Source organism: Siniperca chuatsi, linkage group LG7 (assembly GCF_020085105.1).
Source record: "Siniperca chuatsi isolate FFG_IHB_CAS linkage group LG7, ASM2008510v1, whole genome shotgun sequence".
Taxonomy (NCBI): domain Eukaryota; kingdom Metazoa; phylum Chordata; class Actinopteri; order Centrarchiformes; family Sinipercidae; genus Siniperca; species Siniperca chuatsi.
In genome coordinates, this window is record NC_058048.1 from 20,288,007 (window position 1) to 20,305,006 (window position 17,000).

The window sequence follows — 17,000 nt, forward strand, 5'->3', positions numbered from 1 at the left end:
TAAATGTATCCATTTTTAAAAACAGATTTTTGCTTGTTTGTATCTACGCTTCATTTAAGGTTTAATTGAGCTCAGAGGAGGGGCTCCTTTGCTCGACATGCTGCCTGATGTGTTTGAGTGGCCCATAGCTGTGGACAACTGGGAGACCAACTATGGTAGAGTATTCTTTTCCACTGTCAGACACAGCTGTCACAGATCTAATGTACAGGAAATTCTTTCTTTCTCACTTTTCCTCCCTTCTACATTCTTCAGGTAAAAAGTGGAGGTTGGAGGATGTTATTGCCAAGCTGAATGAGAAATATGGAACTCAACTCTTGGTTAACTTTTTTGTCGGCACCGATGACAGGGACTCCAATTCACACATCATTCATGTAGGTGTGCAACTATAGCTAGAATGCCCTCGTCTCTCTGTTTCATGGACTCACATTCATACAGACTCACACATTATATCCATCCAACAGAAAATATCCACCCACTATTTTTTTTTTCAAATCTCATTTCTTTGGCTTGTATAAATAAAAGTGCAAATGTGTTTTTTTGTCTTCCTCTTTTCCAGTTTGACCAGCAGACAAGCCTCGGCCTCTTGTCCAGAGATTACTATGCTTGCACCGGACCCTACGCAGAGGTAGGCTTAAAGTTCACATGCCCACACATACACATGCACACATACTTGTAAATAATTAAGGCTTTCAACCGATGCACAATGAAAACAGCTCCAGTGCCAGCACCAGAATCTGGTTTCTATGTCCCCTGGAGTTTGTTCTGGGAAACATAATGCCCAACAAATGATGAGGGCATCAGTTGAAACATCAGTACCATAATTAACTTTGTGATTATTTGTGCACTTACGTGCATTTGCAGACATGTGTGTATACAATAAATAAAAATGCACTCTGAGGCAGCAAGTGATGATTAAAATCAAAGAAGCAAAACAGAACAGATTTGGTTGTGTCTCAATCCAGACCAGATGTGTGTGATTAAAGCAGACATCCTCTGCTCTGGTTTTACTTTACAGTTTACCATGAACTCTTGATTGATATGCAGAAAGCAGCACTCAACCGCACTTAGCTTGAGGCAGACTGAGTGTGTGAATCTGTGTGAAAGTGCATGCTGTCACCTCTTGTTTTTGGTCATTGGTTAAATTCAAACCAGTGACCTCCTTTCCTTCCTGTTGAAGTAAAGTCAAGATACAAATACTATGAATGAGTGTGTGTTTGACAGGCATGTCGGGCCTACGAGCAGTTCATGATTGACCTGGCTAAGCTGATCCGCAATGACCGTAGACTGGCCATCAATGAAACCCACATCAGAGAGGAGGTGACACGAGTTATGGACCTGGAGAGGGACATCGCCAACGTAAGTGTGCTTTCACACTTTCACAGCAGAAGCCTAAATAGTCTGATCTTTTAGATCTGAGAACTTCTAGTCTCTTAAAGAGCGCTCTTTTGTTCTTTGAGAAACTGAAGGAAGGAGGCCATGTTTTCCAGCAGCAATACATACCTTATCTCCTATCTTAGCTTCACACCACAGGAGGATTTTGTGAGCTTCTGACAGTATGACCTTCCATTTGTAGCCCAAACCTCTCTCCTTTCTGTGTGTTTTTGGGTCCAGTGTGGAGCAGCTGCTGTGTAAAAGAAACCGTTAACCAGCCTGATCCCTACACAACAACTTTTCTCAGACATCAACAGGTTTCCACGGTCCACATTTGTCATTCTGTGCTGGTCTGTTCTGCTCACTGCCATGCTTCACTTCCCCTCCACTCGGCTGCTGGCTTTTACAAGGCAGTCACCGTTCAAGCTCTGACATTTACAGACCCGAAGCCTCCTGGAACTCCAAATATGTTTGTTGCTGCTGGACATGCACTGCAATTTTATGCATGTGTCAGGAAACTGAAGGGTTATGACAGCATTCTTGATTTTCAACCTCTATGTCTTGCTCTCTCCAAGGCTACTGATACTCCAGAGGACCGTAACAACCCAGTGTTGCTTTACAACAAGATGGAACTGGGTGATCTGAACGCCAACTTCACCCTTGAGGTTGAATCCCAGGTAAAAATAGACTTCTGTCAGAATGTGTTGTTTTTTTCACCTTCTTTCCTCTTTCTAATGTTTTTTTTCTCCTCTCTGTCTGTGCTTTCGGACTGGCACTGAAGGTATTTGACTGGCGTTACTTCACAGCTAAGATAATGGATACAGTCAACATCAGTGTTCCTGACACAGAGAAGGTCATAAACTACTCCCCCAACTATTACAGAAGACTCAACCTTATCTTGGCCAGATACACCAAGAGGTGTGTTTATATGAGTCTATAGTTGTGTTTGTGTATAATAGCCTGTTTGTGAGTTTGTGGGGGTGGGAGCATACTGCATGCAAGGAAAAACATCTGGTCACCCATTACTCATAAATTGTAGCTTTGTGTGAGTAAGAGAGTTTCTTTGAACATCCTGCCTCTCCTCACAGGGATCTGCAGAACTACATGGTGTGGCGTTTTGCTATGAACATGGTGGTGGGCCTAAGCAGAGCTTACAGGGACACCAGGAAAGCTTTCCGCAAGGTACAATGCCAGGACCATGACACTGAACCTGTCTGTAGATACACACAAGTGCCAACTAATACTGAATTTTAGAGGATATCAATATTAAAATGTAAGCGTTAAAAAGAAAATCCAGTAAAAATATATGGGACAATATAAATTTTTTTTAACATAAAAACAAAGAAACATGTTTGATGAGGATCCTTTAAAATGTGGCTATCAAAGAACTGTGACCACGGTGAAACATTTTAGAGTTAAACAAGACTAATACAGCCTTGCTAGTGGCTCTGTGAGGCTGTACTTGAACTAAATGCTAACATTAACACGGCAACTTGCTTACACTGACAATGCTAACATGCTGATATTTAGCAGGTATAATGTTTACCATGGTCACCATGGTATTTTGTCATGAACTTTGGTTCATGGGCAAATTCAAACTTCGACCTGCTGGTGGTACTAGATGAAAAGTTAAGGGCTCACCAAAGCTATTACAATTAATTCTAGGTGGGGCATGAATGTCTGTACCAAATTTCATGGCAATTCATTCCACTCAAAAACAAAAATGTCAATCTCATGGTGGTGAAAAGTCAAGGTATCACCAAAATCAGTAGGATTAATCTTCTGGGGAACATGAATGTATGCACAAAATTCCATGGCAGTCCATCCAATAGTCAATATATTTTGATAGCATGGCTCAAAATAAACTTGTTGGTGCCTTGGTGAAGACTATATACTCTTTCTAATTGATTCTATACTGCAGTTTATTGCTACTTACAGTATCTGCTGACATATATGCCGATACTGAGGTATCAGTTGGGCTCTAATAAGCACTAGATGTCCACACTCAGCTCCATTCATATTCTTCCTTCACATTTATAACTTTCTAATTCTAACCTAATCTAATCATTTCCCTTCTGCCCTATTTCTTATAGTCCTAAGTGTAATGGTAATGCATAATAAATGTGCAAATAAAGAATTGCCATGAGCCTCTTTAACCAATATGCTGAGTGGTTTATCCTGCCTCTCTAATTGATCGGTGCCTCTTTACTTTCCCTGCAGGCTCTGTCTGGTACAACGTCAGAGGCAGCAGTGTGGCGACAGTGTGCACTTTACGTCAACAACAACATGGACAATGCTGTAGGACGACTGTATGTGCAGGAAGCCTTCTCTGAAAAGAGTAAAGAACTGGTCAGTAGGGGGTTGATTTTATCATATTATTAGATTAGATAAGATTTAATGCAGGATAAAAAGCTATTACAAATATGATCAAGAAGAATTTCTTATTAGACAGGATACATTCTGTGTAATACGTAATTGAAGCTATGTTTTTATTGACACTTATAACTGGTACTGAATCATAGAAACAAATCACAGGGCATGTGTTTTTACAAAACAGTATGAGAGTGTTTATGTATTCAGTTATTCATATATACAGTATGTTTCACGCACATCCCATCCCAGTGTAATTTTGTCTCTCACCTGTGTTCTATCACCCGTGTTTTTGTCACCTTTGTCTCTTGTGTCTCCATCACAATACTGTATTTTTTGCTTGCACCCATTGAAAGCAGCTGAACAAGGTGTCCTTGTTATCATGCTCACACCACCCACACTGTAAATCTCAACTCTGAGTGCGCATGTGTGTATGTGCGTACTTTGGTGTGTGTGACTGTGTACATCTGTCGTAATGCTGAGTGTCTCATACACTGTAAATGTCTGTCATCTCTGTCTGGACCTTTGCCCACAGTAGCATGTGGATCTCACTTCTCAGCCTTTGTAAATGTGTCTCTGTGTGTGTGTATGTGTGTGTGTGTGTGTGTGTGTGTGTGTGAAAAGCAACACACAACTCCTTTGAGAATGCATTTATATATCAACACCTCTTTCCCCAAATACATGGCCATACATATGATGTGTGTAAGCGTGCTGAGTTGACCTGTAGCTGACACACATGCTGCACTCCTCCCATACCAACCTTCTCTCAGCCATAGAGACACATTTCAGATATGATTATCAGTGGAATGTAACTAAGAACAAGTACTGTACTTGAGTAGATTTGAGAGGTACTTATACTATACTTGAGCACTTCCATTAATGCTACTTAATACTTATCTTACTACCTATGTGTCAGAAGCACGGTTTAGTCCATTACATTTCAATATTTATTTGACACTATAGTTACTAGTTATTTTGCTGATAAAGATTAAAATACCCAATAGTAAATAAAGTAGTTAATATTGGATCCACCATGACCAACTACAACAGTAAAATACTACTTACACATTAATGAAACTATGATGATAATCAAAACATGTAATGTAATAATATATCACTCACAGGGGCATTTTGAGTATTTTTGATTCTTATAATGATGCTATTTCTCTACGTTTACTTAAGGGTTTTATATGCAATGACTTGTACTTTTCGTTATTTGGAGACAGAGTGAATTAAATTGAAAAGCAGTGGATTAGTGCCCATAATAGGAACTCATTACATTTCTACAGCAAACTATCATGATACATACATATTTAGTAGGCTTACCTTAGTATATAAACCCTGCATTTGACCCCTGTAAATTATATTATAGGATTTCACATGCAAACAGAGATGCATGCATGCAACCACAGACATATATGTGGGCACACAGCATAAATTCACGTGCACACACACACATGCTGTATGCTAAGAGGTTTTCGGGAAAAGCCTCATCAGTATGGTCCCTGCCGGTTAGTGGCGAACCACAGTGTGTTGTCCAAGTGGTTATGCAGTGTGTTAGCGAGGGGTCTGCTGATGTGATGAGACACTGGAATGCTCCTGTCAGCTCACTGTGGTCTCAGAGCACAACTGTGGTTTGAGGGATCTGGAAGGGTGACCTTCGCTGTCACTGCAGTTTTTTTCCCCCTTCCTATTTTGCTTTTATTCATTTATTAGTTCAGGTACTTTTTGTGAATTATTCAAATTCTGTTTTTGTTTTGTTTGTGGACAAAATCTGGCTTACTGTCTACTGACCATGGCACAGCATCATGACAGTTAGTCTGTCTCTCTGTGTGCAGGCACATTCTTGTAAATACTGTAACTCAAGAGCAATACATACAGAAACATTAAACTTACACCACAGATTCCCACTGAAAACTGAGCTTTTGATGTGGATCACCTTGCTGTGATCCAAAAAAATCTTATCTTGACACAACTACAGCTGTGTCAATGTGTTATGTATGCTGACATATAAATATTTGTTCAGTTACATACGTTTATTTGCTGAATAAGAATAGTCTGACTTGTTTGTTATAAGTTATAAGGCTCTGGATTATTTCAGTAACACAAACTCCAACCCAAATTTTATTTTTGTGTGCTTTCCACTGGATCCTCTCTGCAGACCATATGAGAAAAACTCCCACACTATGGGCAATTTGTACTGACTGACAGTTAGTGTTGAGGGTTTTTCATGATAGACATTTGATTGTTATATATCAGTGATATTTGTGAATTTTGTCTCTTTCTCTCTTTGTGTGTGTGTATATGTGTGTGGGCATCAGATGGAGGAGATGATTAAAGATATTCGGGAAGTGTTTATTAGTAACCTTGATGACCTGACCTGGATGGATGCAGAGACCAAGAAAGCAGCTGAGGAGAAGGTATTGGTTATTATAAACTGTCTATTGTATTGTATTGCATTGTATTGTATTATGTTCTTTAGGATATGTGATGACAGAGACGTTTGCTTGTCAAATTTTCTCCTATACTTTTCCATAGGCCCGTGCTATTCGGGAACGGATCGGCTATTCTGACAACATCATGGATGACAAATACCTTAACAATGAGTACAAAGATGTGAGTGACTGGAAAGATGTGATTGTGAATGTTTTTCTTCTTTTGCTGAATTAGTGTAACAGAATACAGAGTGGGTTCATTTGTAGTCGCATATCAGTTCTATGAAAACATCTCGGTGAATTCTTGGCTTTTATGAGTTTTTCTGGAGATTATATGAACAAGTGTTGATAGCTCTCATCACGGCTAATCCTCCTGTTTCTCTGGCTGTGTGTTGGTGTTAGCTAAGCTACAGTGCAGAGGAGTACTTTGAAAACATCTTACAGAACCTGGAGTATGTGCAGAAGAAACGCCTGCGGAAACTCAGAGTCAAAGTCAACAAAGAGGAGTAAGATTCCCCGTGGGGGCAGGATTAAATCAATGCTCAGCAAACAGGCTTATTCCAGATGTGTAGTAATTCAGAGCTACAATTTTAAGTATTTAAATAATAAATGACTTATTCACTTTTGGTGCTTTTGGTGTGACACACTATCTTGCATTTAACACTGCATTCATATTCTCCCACACAAACTCCTACTCGCAGATACACGTCAGCCTTCCACTAAGCACATCAAGAATGCTAATAGTAGCCTGTTGTTATTAACCACAGGTTAATTTTAAAATCTTTAATTGAATTTGAATGGTGCTGCACTATAGTGCACCTTACTCCACCATTCTTTAATTCCACCTTCCTTGTCTTCTCCAGGTGGGTAACTGGAGCTGCTGTTGTCAACGCCTTCTACTCATCCAGCAAAAACCAAATAGGTATTGTCAAATGTGTACATGCAAACACATTCATGTTTGCAATTATTCAACATTCTACATTTTGTAGAGACAAACCTATTTAGTTTTTTTTTTTTTTTGTTTATCCCTGGTGTCAGTGTTCCCTGCAGGTATCCTCCAGCCGCCTTTTTTCAGCAAAGGCCAGGCTAAATCTCTCAACTATGGTGGCATTGGCATGGTAATCGGTCACGAGATCACACATGGCTTTGATGACAATGGTATGATTTTCTACACTGTTGCTCTCTTTTCCACCCAGGGGGATTTTTAGCAGATAATACTGGTAATTGGACAGAAATATTTCCCTTTCTGTAACTGGTACCACTTCAGAAAAAAAAATGTTTTGAAATGCCATTTCTGCGTGCCACCTCATATAATTTTTCACCGCACTCATTATCATTGGGTTATGTGAAGTTATTATGTTCAGTCTCAAAGATGTCAGGATTCTTTTATACGGATATGCACAACTGCACGCCACCCAGAAACACAATGGAAATTAATGAAATGGAATGGAAACATTTAACTGACATCACTTGCAGCATTTTAGTGCTGTCTCAGATCACAAGATAATGGGTGTTTGGGCATAAAGAAGTTTTTGTTTTTTCTTGTTGATCAAATCCAACCAGCCAACCTTTCATGCATTTGGCCTCTTGTCTTAGGTCGTAACTATGATAAGGATGGTGACCTGAAGGACTGGTGGACACCAGACTCCACTCAGAGGTTCCTGGAGCTGTCAAAGTGTATCGTCAATCAGTATGGCAACTTCTCCTGGGACCTGGCCAATGGACTTCATGTATGTCCTGGTAGACAATCTCTCTCCTTCGTCTTTCCTCGTGTTTCAAAGTTTTTATTTACAGCAGCATTTTCTCAAATATTATCCCAAACCTTTCTTTTTGTCTCATTTATTTGCTTTCTGGTTACCTTTGCCAGCCTATCCATTTCCATCTTTCCCCCAGTTTTGCAGGCTCATCTCTTCTCTGCTTCAGGTGTCTTTAATATTTTGTGTTGACGTATCAATCCCTCTCCCTCTCTTTATCTCTCCTCCTCTGCCCTATTGCTTTGAACAATGCTTCTTTTATCCCCTGGAAAAATGATTTCTTGTATCCCAAAGAGTGATATTTGTGATTTGCTGAAATACAGAGGGAAAAAAAATTACCATCTCCCACTGTCCTTCCCTGCCAATCTCTGTGTTCACTTTCCTTATGTCCCCTCTCTAGTTAAATGGTAACAACACCCTTGGGGAGAACATTGCTGACAATGGAGGGATACGGCAGGCATATCAGGTAATGAGCCTGAAAACAAAGGAGGAAACTTGGTTTAAGAGCCCTGGTTTAAAGATGACAGAGGATGGGATTCAGTCTGTGTTTTGTTATTGTCATCTGCTTGCTAACATTAATAGATGTGTCATTTTACCAGGTCACTGACTGGCTCATTAGCTACAGTACTGTAAACACTATGAAGGACATGACGTTGCCACTGATTTCGTCAGTTTTGACCAGAGGTGAACAGAGAAAGGGCATTTGAAGATTTGAATGCAATACAAGATAATAAATATTCTTATTTTAGATCAACCATGATGTCATACAAGTATTTCTTTTATAATTATTTACATTTACTTTGTCAATTTTGATGCTCTTTTGAGGCAGGAAATATGACAGTATACATGTATTTTTTTCTGTCCATCAACACAAAGTGACATGAATTATCTAAACTATATTTTCAGCATTTAAATGCAGTAACAATTAGGTGAACCATTTTTCATATATTTTTTAACAGCGATGAGATAAAATGAGAACTTTTGTCTTATATTAAAAATGCAGGCTTATAAAAACTATGTGGAGGAGCATGGAGAAGAGCCACCACTACCTGGCATTGACCTTTCCCATGATCAACTCTTCTTCCTAAACTTTGCTCAGGTAGTTGATGGATGGACGGATGGATGATAAATTAATGGACTGATGGATTGCATTAATTGATGGATGATGGATAGATAAATGGATGATACATGGATGGATGGATAATTTGGTGGCTGGATGATGATTTGGTGGATCATTGATTGAATGGATGGATGAATTGGTGGATGGATGACTGGAAGTCTAATGCAATACGTCCTAATTTCTGTCTTTCTCAGGTGTGGTGTGGAACACACCGACCAGAGCAAGCTGTTAATTCCATCAAAGTGGATGTACACAGTCCAGGGAAATTCAGGTAAATTCAAACCAACACTGTTTCCTTTACATCACTCAGCCACGTGCTTGGGGAAAAGGTCAGGAAACAAATGACAGTAGTAGCTAACATTTTAAAACCTTGATAAAATGACATGCCATGCGATTTTCAGTTTCAAGTAACCTTATAATAGGCCTACATCAACTTTAACCCCAACTAACAATCTCCTCTGTATGTAACACAGGGTACTGGGCTCCCTTCAGAATTTCCCAGAATTTGCCAAAGCATTCAAGTGCAACAAGAGCAGCTACATGGTCCCTGACAACATCTGCCGTGTGTGGTGATTCACAGACCTCTGGGATGGGGACTGTTGTGACCTGGGTCGTCCCTGTCCCCTTACAGTACCTCTCCCCGCTGACTGTTGGAGCACTCCTGGGGGGCTACAGGGAAGTGGAAGCTCCCCTTAGCTCTTTACTGGATGGACCAGGGCTGGTAGACTGACACTGCAGTATGCCTTCCTCTGAGGAAAGCAATGGACTGTACCCTTACGGACAGACGCACTGTCTCTCCAAATCTGATACTGTAGTTCATTCAATCAGCCTGATTATTCTGCTACTCACTGGATACAATCACTCCTTGTGTTTTTATTTTTCTTATCTCCATTTTCATCTTGTTTTACTCATCATTTGTGAGTCTGCCAATGTGTATGTGAGTGTGTGTGTTCAGTCAAAATACTGCACAAGTAGTTGTCAAGAGAGGGGCAGACAGACAAATGTACTCAAACCCATTGGCATATGAATACACTGCACACCCACTCACACTTATACACATGTAACAGGGCTGAACCACTGTACTGTATGTGGGACTGAGCTGTATGCCTCTCATAAAACCTCAGCTGGTTTCAGCCTTCATATCCATGCTGATACACTCTACAAGGTACTCGTAATGTACTTTTGGTTAATATGTAGAACTAGAGTAGGTAAATTATTACAGAAAATCTGAATATATTTTGTTGAATAGACCAGTAAATATTTAACCGTAATCATGTTACACAATACTGTTCCATATTTAATGTTAATGACTTAACTGCAGTTGACAGGCGACTGCTGTTCATTAACAGTATGTCATATAAACCAAAATGAAGTTTTCGCCTTTAAGATGACAACTGGTCATGAATCATTGAGCTGACAATCGACAGACATTCACTGAGACTCATGTGTTTCTGTGTGGATGCATGTTTTTATGTGTTTTCCAGTCTTTGTAAGTCATTATGATTGCTGCCTACTGTTTGTCAAGTAAACTGGTATGCCTTACATGATCTGTTGTGCTACTGTGTGCGAGAGTGTGTGTGTGTATTTGCAGGAGAACAAAGTATAAGAAAATGTAACATTAAAGGAATAGTTTTCTTCTTGCTGAGAGTTGGATGAGAAGATCAATACCACTCTCATGCCTGTACACTACAGCCAGCAGCCGCTTAGCTAAGCTGAGCATAAAGACATAAAACAGCTAGTCTGGCTCTGTCCAAAGGTAAAAAAGTGTCTACCAGCACCTCGAAAGTTAACTAAAAAGCTCACTTTTGTTTAATCAGTACAAAAACAAAGTGTAAAAAGTTGTGGTTTTTACAGGGGCATTGTGTGCCGGACTGTTTCTTGGCAGGGAGCAGTGACTCCTGAATGTCATCTGAAAAAAACACATCTTGGAGCTCTGAGAAATAGAGCAAACCTCCTCAAATCCTTCTCCTTGCATACCCCTCCTTCTCACTCTCTCCCTCTGCAGCCTCAAAAATTAATTAATTAATTTTTAATTAGTTAATTTGTGCTTTTTCCCACACTCACACCATGTCCTGATCATGTTCTGACTGCATGTCAACCATATGCATGCTATTTTACAGTCTTACCTTGTATAATAGAACATAAACATTTATTTTGATAGTCAAAACATTTTATTATGAAATTATGTTTTGTATTTCTGACTTTGAACATCTTTTTACCTTAGGAACAGCAGTATTTAGGATCGTCGACAGAGCACATGAGTACAGTATCAGTCTGCTGCATCTGTGTCTGTCTCTTTCAAAATGACTGACAGAATGCCCCTACCCCCCGATAGTGTGTGCTACTTTAAATTAGGACCCATGGCAAACATGAAGTCAATAAACAGTTCCATCTATTAAAACTGCATAGGCGGAATTGAATGCTTTTGACTCAGGTACCCCAGGACCCCAATACATTGATATTTTTTAAAAGGCCCAAATTAAAACAGAAACAGAAAAAAATATATTAAGTCATTAGGAACAAATTGATTGACAAAGTCATGAAAAATTGGAATGATAGAATAAAGCACATGTGAGATATAGCAAACAGTATACCTCTAGGGATTGCGGGTACCCCAGTTGGTAGGATGAGGGTTAAATGAGCTTCTAGGCAGATTTGTTTTACCTTTAGACAGAGCCAGGCTATCTGTTTTCCCCTGTTTCCAGTCTTGGCTATAACTTTATATTTGACACTTATATGTGAGTGGTATCAATATTCTCAACCAACTCTTGGCAAGAAAGTGAATAAGTGTATTTCACAATATGTTGAACTATTCCTTTAAGAAAGGTGTAGTGATTTTTCAGTTTGATCTTGGTTTAATCACATAAAGTGTGTTGTATTTCCCATCTTTTTTTAATGATTCTTTTACACATTGAAGCAAAAGTCAATTGACAGATGATATAATTAAGCTTTCGAAGGAATGTTTATCTTATTCTATTTTAAACAGCAGGCTAAGTCTTTGCTGGAACTTAATGAACTTTTCAGTGCAAGCCTTGTTCTGAATACAGAAGGTTGTATTAAGACAGTGGATCCCAGTAGGATTCATCATTTTTTACGCCTTTATTTTCTTTGTTAGTATATAATTGAGGCTGTGATACAAGGTCGTTAATTGTGGAAATGTTTGCCTTTGCCTTTTATATAGAAATGAGTGCAATTAATGATGCACCATGATCACGTAGACCACTTCTCCAGTCTGTATACAACACCCTCCATGTCCAGCCTTCACACATTGTTGTTTCCCCATGTTTTGTTATGTCATTGTTTGTGCAAGCTTTCTGTCTCTCTGTCACTGTCGCTCACTCCCTCAGGCTTTCTTTCTTTCTGCCTCTCTCTCTCACACTCCACCTGTAGAAAGACAGATATACCTCAGTTGCCTGTATTTAGATACTTTATAATAATGACTGATAATCATCTTGAAGAGCATTTTTTTCTTTCAAAATAAATCTTTAAATAACACGCTGAGCCTGCAGGCGTTTGTCCTACAAGGTTTGTGTGTGTATTTGTGTGTGTGTTGTTTTAGCATCTGAATCAGGCTTCTATATAAATGCAAGCTCTTAAATCTGGTACAAAAAAATATTACATTAAGCGTTGGTGGTAATTTTTGGCAGACAGCCTCAAAATGAGAAACACTGTTGGATGTTGGATTTAAATTGTGCACTGTATAAGAATATTAGTGTAGATCTTGGTCCTGCTGACTTGACCTAGTGGTTTCTTTCTGGACTTTAGAGACTTTACATAGAAATCTTGTAGAAAAGTAAAAATTCTGCAGCAGTTTCCTTTTGCCTTTCACCTAGAGTGTAGAGCGATGTTTTTAAAAAAGGTTAAACTATAGAGATATTCCTACATTCTGTTTCACTCAGTATTATTGTCTTGAGGAGACTATTAGGAATATGTTTGTTTCAATTTGTAATTTCCACAGAGACAGGAAAAAACAATAAGTTAATTTAAATGCAGCCCAAACTCTTTTCCATCTAATTGGACCTATAAGCATTGTAGGAGTAGGGGCTAATGTGTGAAGTTAGTCAAAGGCACGATGCAAACAAATTAATGTAAAATATCTTTATGGCTGGTCTCAAGCTGCCTACTGGTAAATATACCCCATGCTGCAATGAACCAGCAAGCACATTTCCTGGCACAGGAATGGCTTGTGCCCCGGCTGAAACTGGAGAGGTTAAGAGTCCAGGATGCACAGGGAATAAGAAAAAAACACTTCAAGAAGTTCAGGAGTAAAAGAGAGCGCCAACCAGAATTATAACGCACAGGATGTGTGGGACAGGGGTGCCAAGTAGGAGTACCAGAAATGTGACCAAACTTTCGAAGCCAACTGTCAAAAATATCTTGAGGAATGGGGGAGTGTAACAGGGGCCAGAACCAACACACACTTGTGCAAATACACAAAAATAAAGTTGGGAAGTTCATGACCTGTATTTTATTTATTTCTTCATTTTTAAAAACATTTTTACCAATTGATATATTTTAACGTATTAGTGGCTTACACCACATTGTTTCAATTAAACAACTCTAATGTATTTCTGACTGGTGGAGCAGACCAACAGCATTTTTGGGGTTTTACTCCCTATTCCACAAAATGTCCCCAATGTGGCAGAGTCAAATAGGTTGGCTTTAAAAATCAACTACAGACTGCATTTCTTATACCTTTTCCAAGTGTTCATTTGGTTGTTTCGTAAAAGTATAAAAACAAGTCTGTGTGATTGTGTGTGAGCGCATTTCCATCTCTCTGAGACTCATTCAAGTATTGTTTTTAACTGAATATCAGTTACAATTGCTTATTTACTGCCTGGCTTCCCCTTTTGCTCTCGCGAGCTGGCAGCACTTTGGCAGATAACTGAAGGTTCACACCACCCACTTTCCTCGTGCTCTCACCCTCCCTGTCATTAGCAGCGATGCTTGCTAACATCACAGCTAACATTACAACACCTCAGCATGTTCCTGGCTGAACAGAGTGTTTTGCACTTTGCACACTATGGCTGAGGTTTTGTCCTGAAGCAACATGGAACATGGGGGATGTTTGGAGCTTTTAAACTTAATACAAATGAGAAACTTGACTTGATTGAAAATCTGTCATTGGAAAAAACATAATTAACACCTCTGCACTTCAAACCTTCAAAGTGATCTTGAAGGCAGTCTTGAAGTCACCCATGCTAGACCTTTTTTTTTGCTCTCAATGCAAAGTTCTGCTCCCCTCTGTTGCCCTCTAGTCATAAAACGACTCAGTTTTCTTTCATGTGCCCTTTGGGTGACCCTAACAGTGGGTCCATTGGTATGTGTGTGTGTGTGTGTGTGTGTAGGGGGGGGGGGCTTTGGAATGTCTGTCAGTGTGTGTGGCAGTGCTTGCGACAGTGTGGTGACTGAGGTAAATGAATAGGGAGCACAACACAAATGTGCACACACACACACACACACACACGCACACACACACACACACACACACACACACACACACACACACACATGCACATCTTAAAGAACACGTGCACAAACACGTGCACACACACATATACTGTACACATACAAATTATGTATTAGGATCATATGTGAGAAAGTGTTTCAGGAATGCAATTAGAGTGGGCACCATGCTATTGCACACTTGATTTGAAAGGAGCTCTTTTTGTGAAGTGCACTCTCACTGTGCTCTCAGTATTAAAGGCCACTGATAACCACCCATTCAGATTTTTAAGTTTTAATTGCCATGGCTTTACCAATACCTTTAATACTTTTTCAGGTATTGGTAAAAAAGAAAAAGAATCATTCTGTCCTCTGCCCATTTGAAAGTCTCACTGTTATTGATGCTCTTGATTTAATACATAAATTAAGTGACGTCTTCCATTTTAAAACACATTGCTTCTTACTTACTGATTTATGTATTTGAAATAAGTGACATACTGTACACCTAGTGGTATGCCTGTCAAATGTGACATACTGTACATTACGAATGTTGATATAACCACAAGCGACACAGTGAGCCTCAAAGAATCAACATTTAGACAGTGAAACAAACGCTTATTCACGACTAATTATGAACCCTTTCAAAATGTTTGTCATTATTAATATACAGTACACTACATCTCCTATTTGAGCCTTGACAAAGGTATAAATGCTCGCTCTGTAGTTAATGTAAAATGGTGACATCCTGTGGTTGTTCAACATATATGTGCTGTTCAGCTGAGCCTGTGGTGATTGACTTAATACAAATGTTTACTTAAATCAAAAATATGAGATCCAATTTCTTTTAAGGATTACAGATTATTTTGTTCCTTCAAATAGCAAATATAAACCATCAGTTGATTCCTGCATTGGAACAAAATTCTTCTTTACAGGTTAAGCTGCATGTTTGCTTGCTCTAATGCACTTCAAGACACAAGTACTGGCATGCTTTTTTTTCTCCTCACGTTTTGACCAGTCTGCTGCAGTGCACTTACCTTTTTATTTTCTCATTTAATCATGCTGACGTTCAACATTACACCCACAAATAATACCTCAAATCTTAATAATTACAGCTTTTATCTTGGAATTTTAGAAATTGTTTCAAACCAGCATAACGCTTTAATGAATCAAAACAGCATTTATCTCGAAACCCTCTTAATTGATCCTTTTTTAGCAGCAGTGAAAGATCAGTTTCATTACTTTTACATTTTAGTAGACTATGCAATTCTGATAAACTGCTTCAAGTTCGGGACTGGCGTGAAGGTCACAACACTTAATTGGTTCAGTTGATACAACACATTTTCTGTCACAATGGAAAATGTCACTTGTTTGACACCCAGTACTCTGTGGGGCTTCTCTAGATTACAGGCTTCATTCTGCTTTCCATTTTGATGCTCTTGTTAGGCCAAATAATCCATAAACACTGTAGTTCAGTAGTTTCTTGCATCATTATACACTGTTGATACAGAGATACAATTGACTAAAATGATGAGTCACTTGAAGAATATCATAAGGCATAAACTTGTAGATGTTTGGAAAAATTTGGCTTTTTAAAGGGAGACATGCATTCTTACTTCTTCAATTATCTGAACAAAGTCTTTTGTATTTCAATCTGCTGACGTTTGAGCTAGTTGTGATTCTTACATCAAAATGTAGCAGCTCTGTAGTTACACAACAAAATCACATTACTCCAATTGTGGCTTTCAGTATCTGAATTTATTTTAAGGTTTTATTGATTTCTTTTAAAGCACAGTTGGATCTGGCCTCAAGCTACTGTTATAACCAACTTGAGAGTTCCCTGTGACTCAGGGAAGAGCATCAGATTCACATGCAGGGCCCTTTTTGCAGTCCCAAAAACAAGTCTAAGCCCGAAGGAGAGCTGGCTTTGCTCTCAACACTCCTGGGCTTTGAAATGACCTTCCTTAGGCCAGGTTGTTCCAAGGCCATGTCAGACAAACACCACTACTGGTTCTGCTAATTCTACTACTGCTATTACCAATATTTCTACCACTATTAGAATTTAATAGTTCATTTCTATATCAAGCATTTTATTACATTTTCATTATTAAAACTATTTAACAATCTAGAATTGTGCACAAATGTGTAAATATGTTGTTGTTTAGCATGGTTTGAACATTTTATGACACCTATTAGCATAATTTTAGGATGGAACATCACCTTTGGGTCCTAATCGTGTATTTTCCACATTTTCACCAAAGGAGTGCATTCCACCATTCCACTGTGCAAGCAGTACGGCATTAATCATGACATGTAAATAGTAGTCACACAGAGTTAATGTACCACACCTGGAAGACATCTTATTACAAAGCACCATGTGGTGTACCTGCATTATGATCTATTTGTGGACACAAGTGCCAAATTGAGGCTGGCTGCGAGGGTTGGGAGGGGTGTGTGGCAGTGAGAGGTACTGTTTTGCTGTTATTGAAGTAAACAGATTATGCATGT

General features: G+C 39.0%; 1 protein-coding gene across 3 annotated transcripts in view; it reads left to right on the forward strand.

Annotated features, from left to right (window-relative positions):
* LOC122879019 (neprilysin-like) overlaps positions 1 to 12,545 on the forward strand; it is a 30,361-nt gene extending 17,816 nt beyond the window's left edge. For 2 of the 3 annotated variants that reach the window (XM_044202635.1, XM_044202636.1), the window contains exons 6-23: positions 60 to 155; positions 253 to 371; positions 557 to 625; positions 1,222 to 1,356; positions 1,947 to 2,048; positions 2,153 to 2,289; positions 2,460 to 2,553; positions 3,592 to 3,720; positions 6,063 to 6,161; positions 6,280 to 6,357; positions 6,579 to 6,682; positions 7,040 to 7,098; positions 7,215 to 7,334; positions 7,773 to 7,906; positions 8,331 to 8,396; positions 8,934 to 9,029; positions 9,245 to 9,321; positions 9,524 to 12,545. In XM_044202635.1, the coding sequence (XP_044058570.1) occupies positions 60 to 155; positions 253 to 371; positions 557 to 625; positions 1,222 to 1,356; positions 1,947 to 2,048; positions 2,153 to 2,289; positions 2,460 to 2,553; positions 3,592 to 3,720; positions 6,063 to 6,161; positions 6,280 to 6,357; positions 6,579 to 6,682; positions 7,040 to 7,098; positions 7,215 to 7,334; positions 7,773 to 7,906; positions 8,331 to 8,396; positions 8,934 to 9,029; positions 9,245 to 9,321; positions 9,524 to 9,623 (1,814 nt within the window). In that variant the 3' untranslated portion in view covers positions 9,624 to 12,545. Of the gene's footprint in view, positions 1 to 59; positions 156 to 252; positions 372 to 556; positions 626 to 1,221; positions 1,357 to 1,946; positions 2,049 to 2,152; positions 2,290 to 2,459; positions 2,554 to 3,591; positions 3,721 to 6,062; positions 6,162 to 6,279; positions 6,358 to 6,578; positions 6,683 to 7,039; positions 7,099 to 7,214; positions 7,335 to 7,772; positions 7,907 to 8,330; positions 8,397 to 8,529; positions 8,615 to 8,933; positions 9,030 to 9,244; positions 9,322 to 9,523 lie in introns of those variants that run through there. The other variant, XM_044202638.1, reaches the window with a different exon arrangement.
* The last annotated feature ends 4,455 nt before the right edge of the window (positions 12,546 to 17,000 follow it).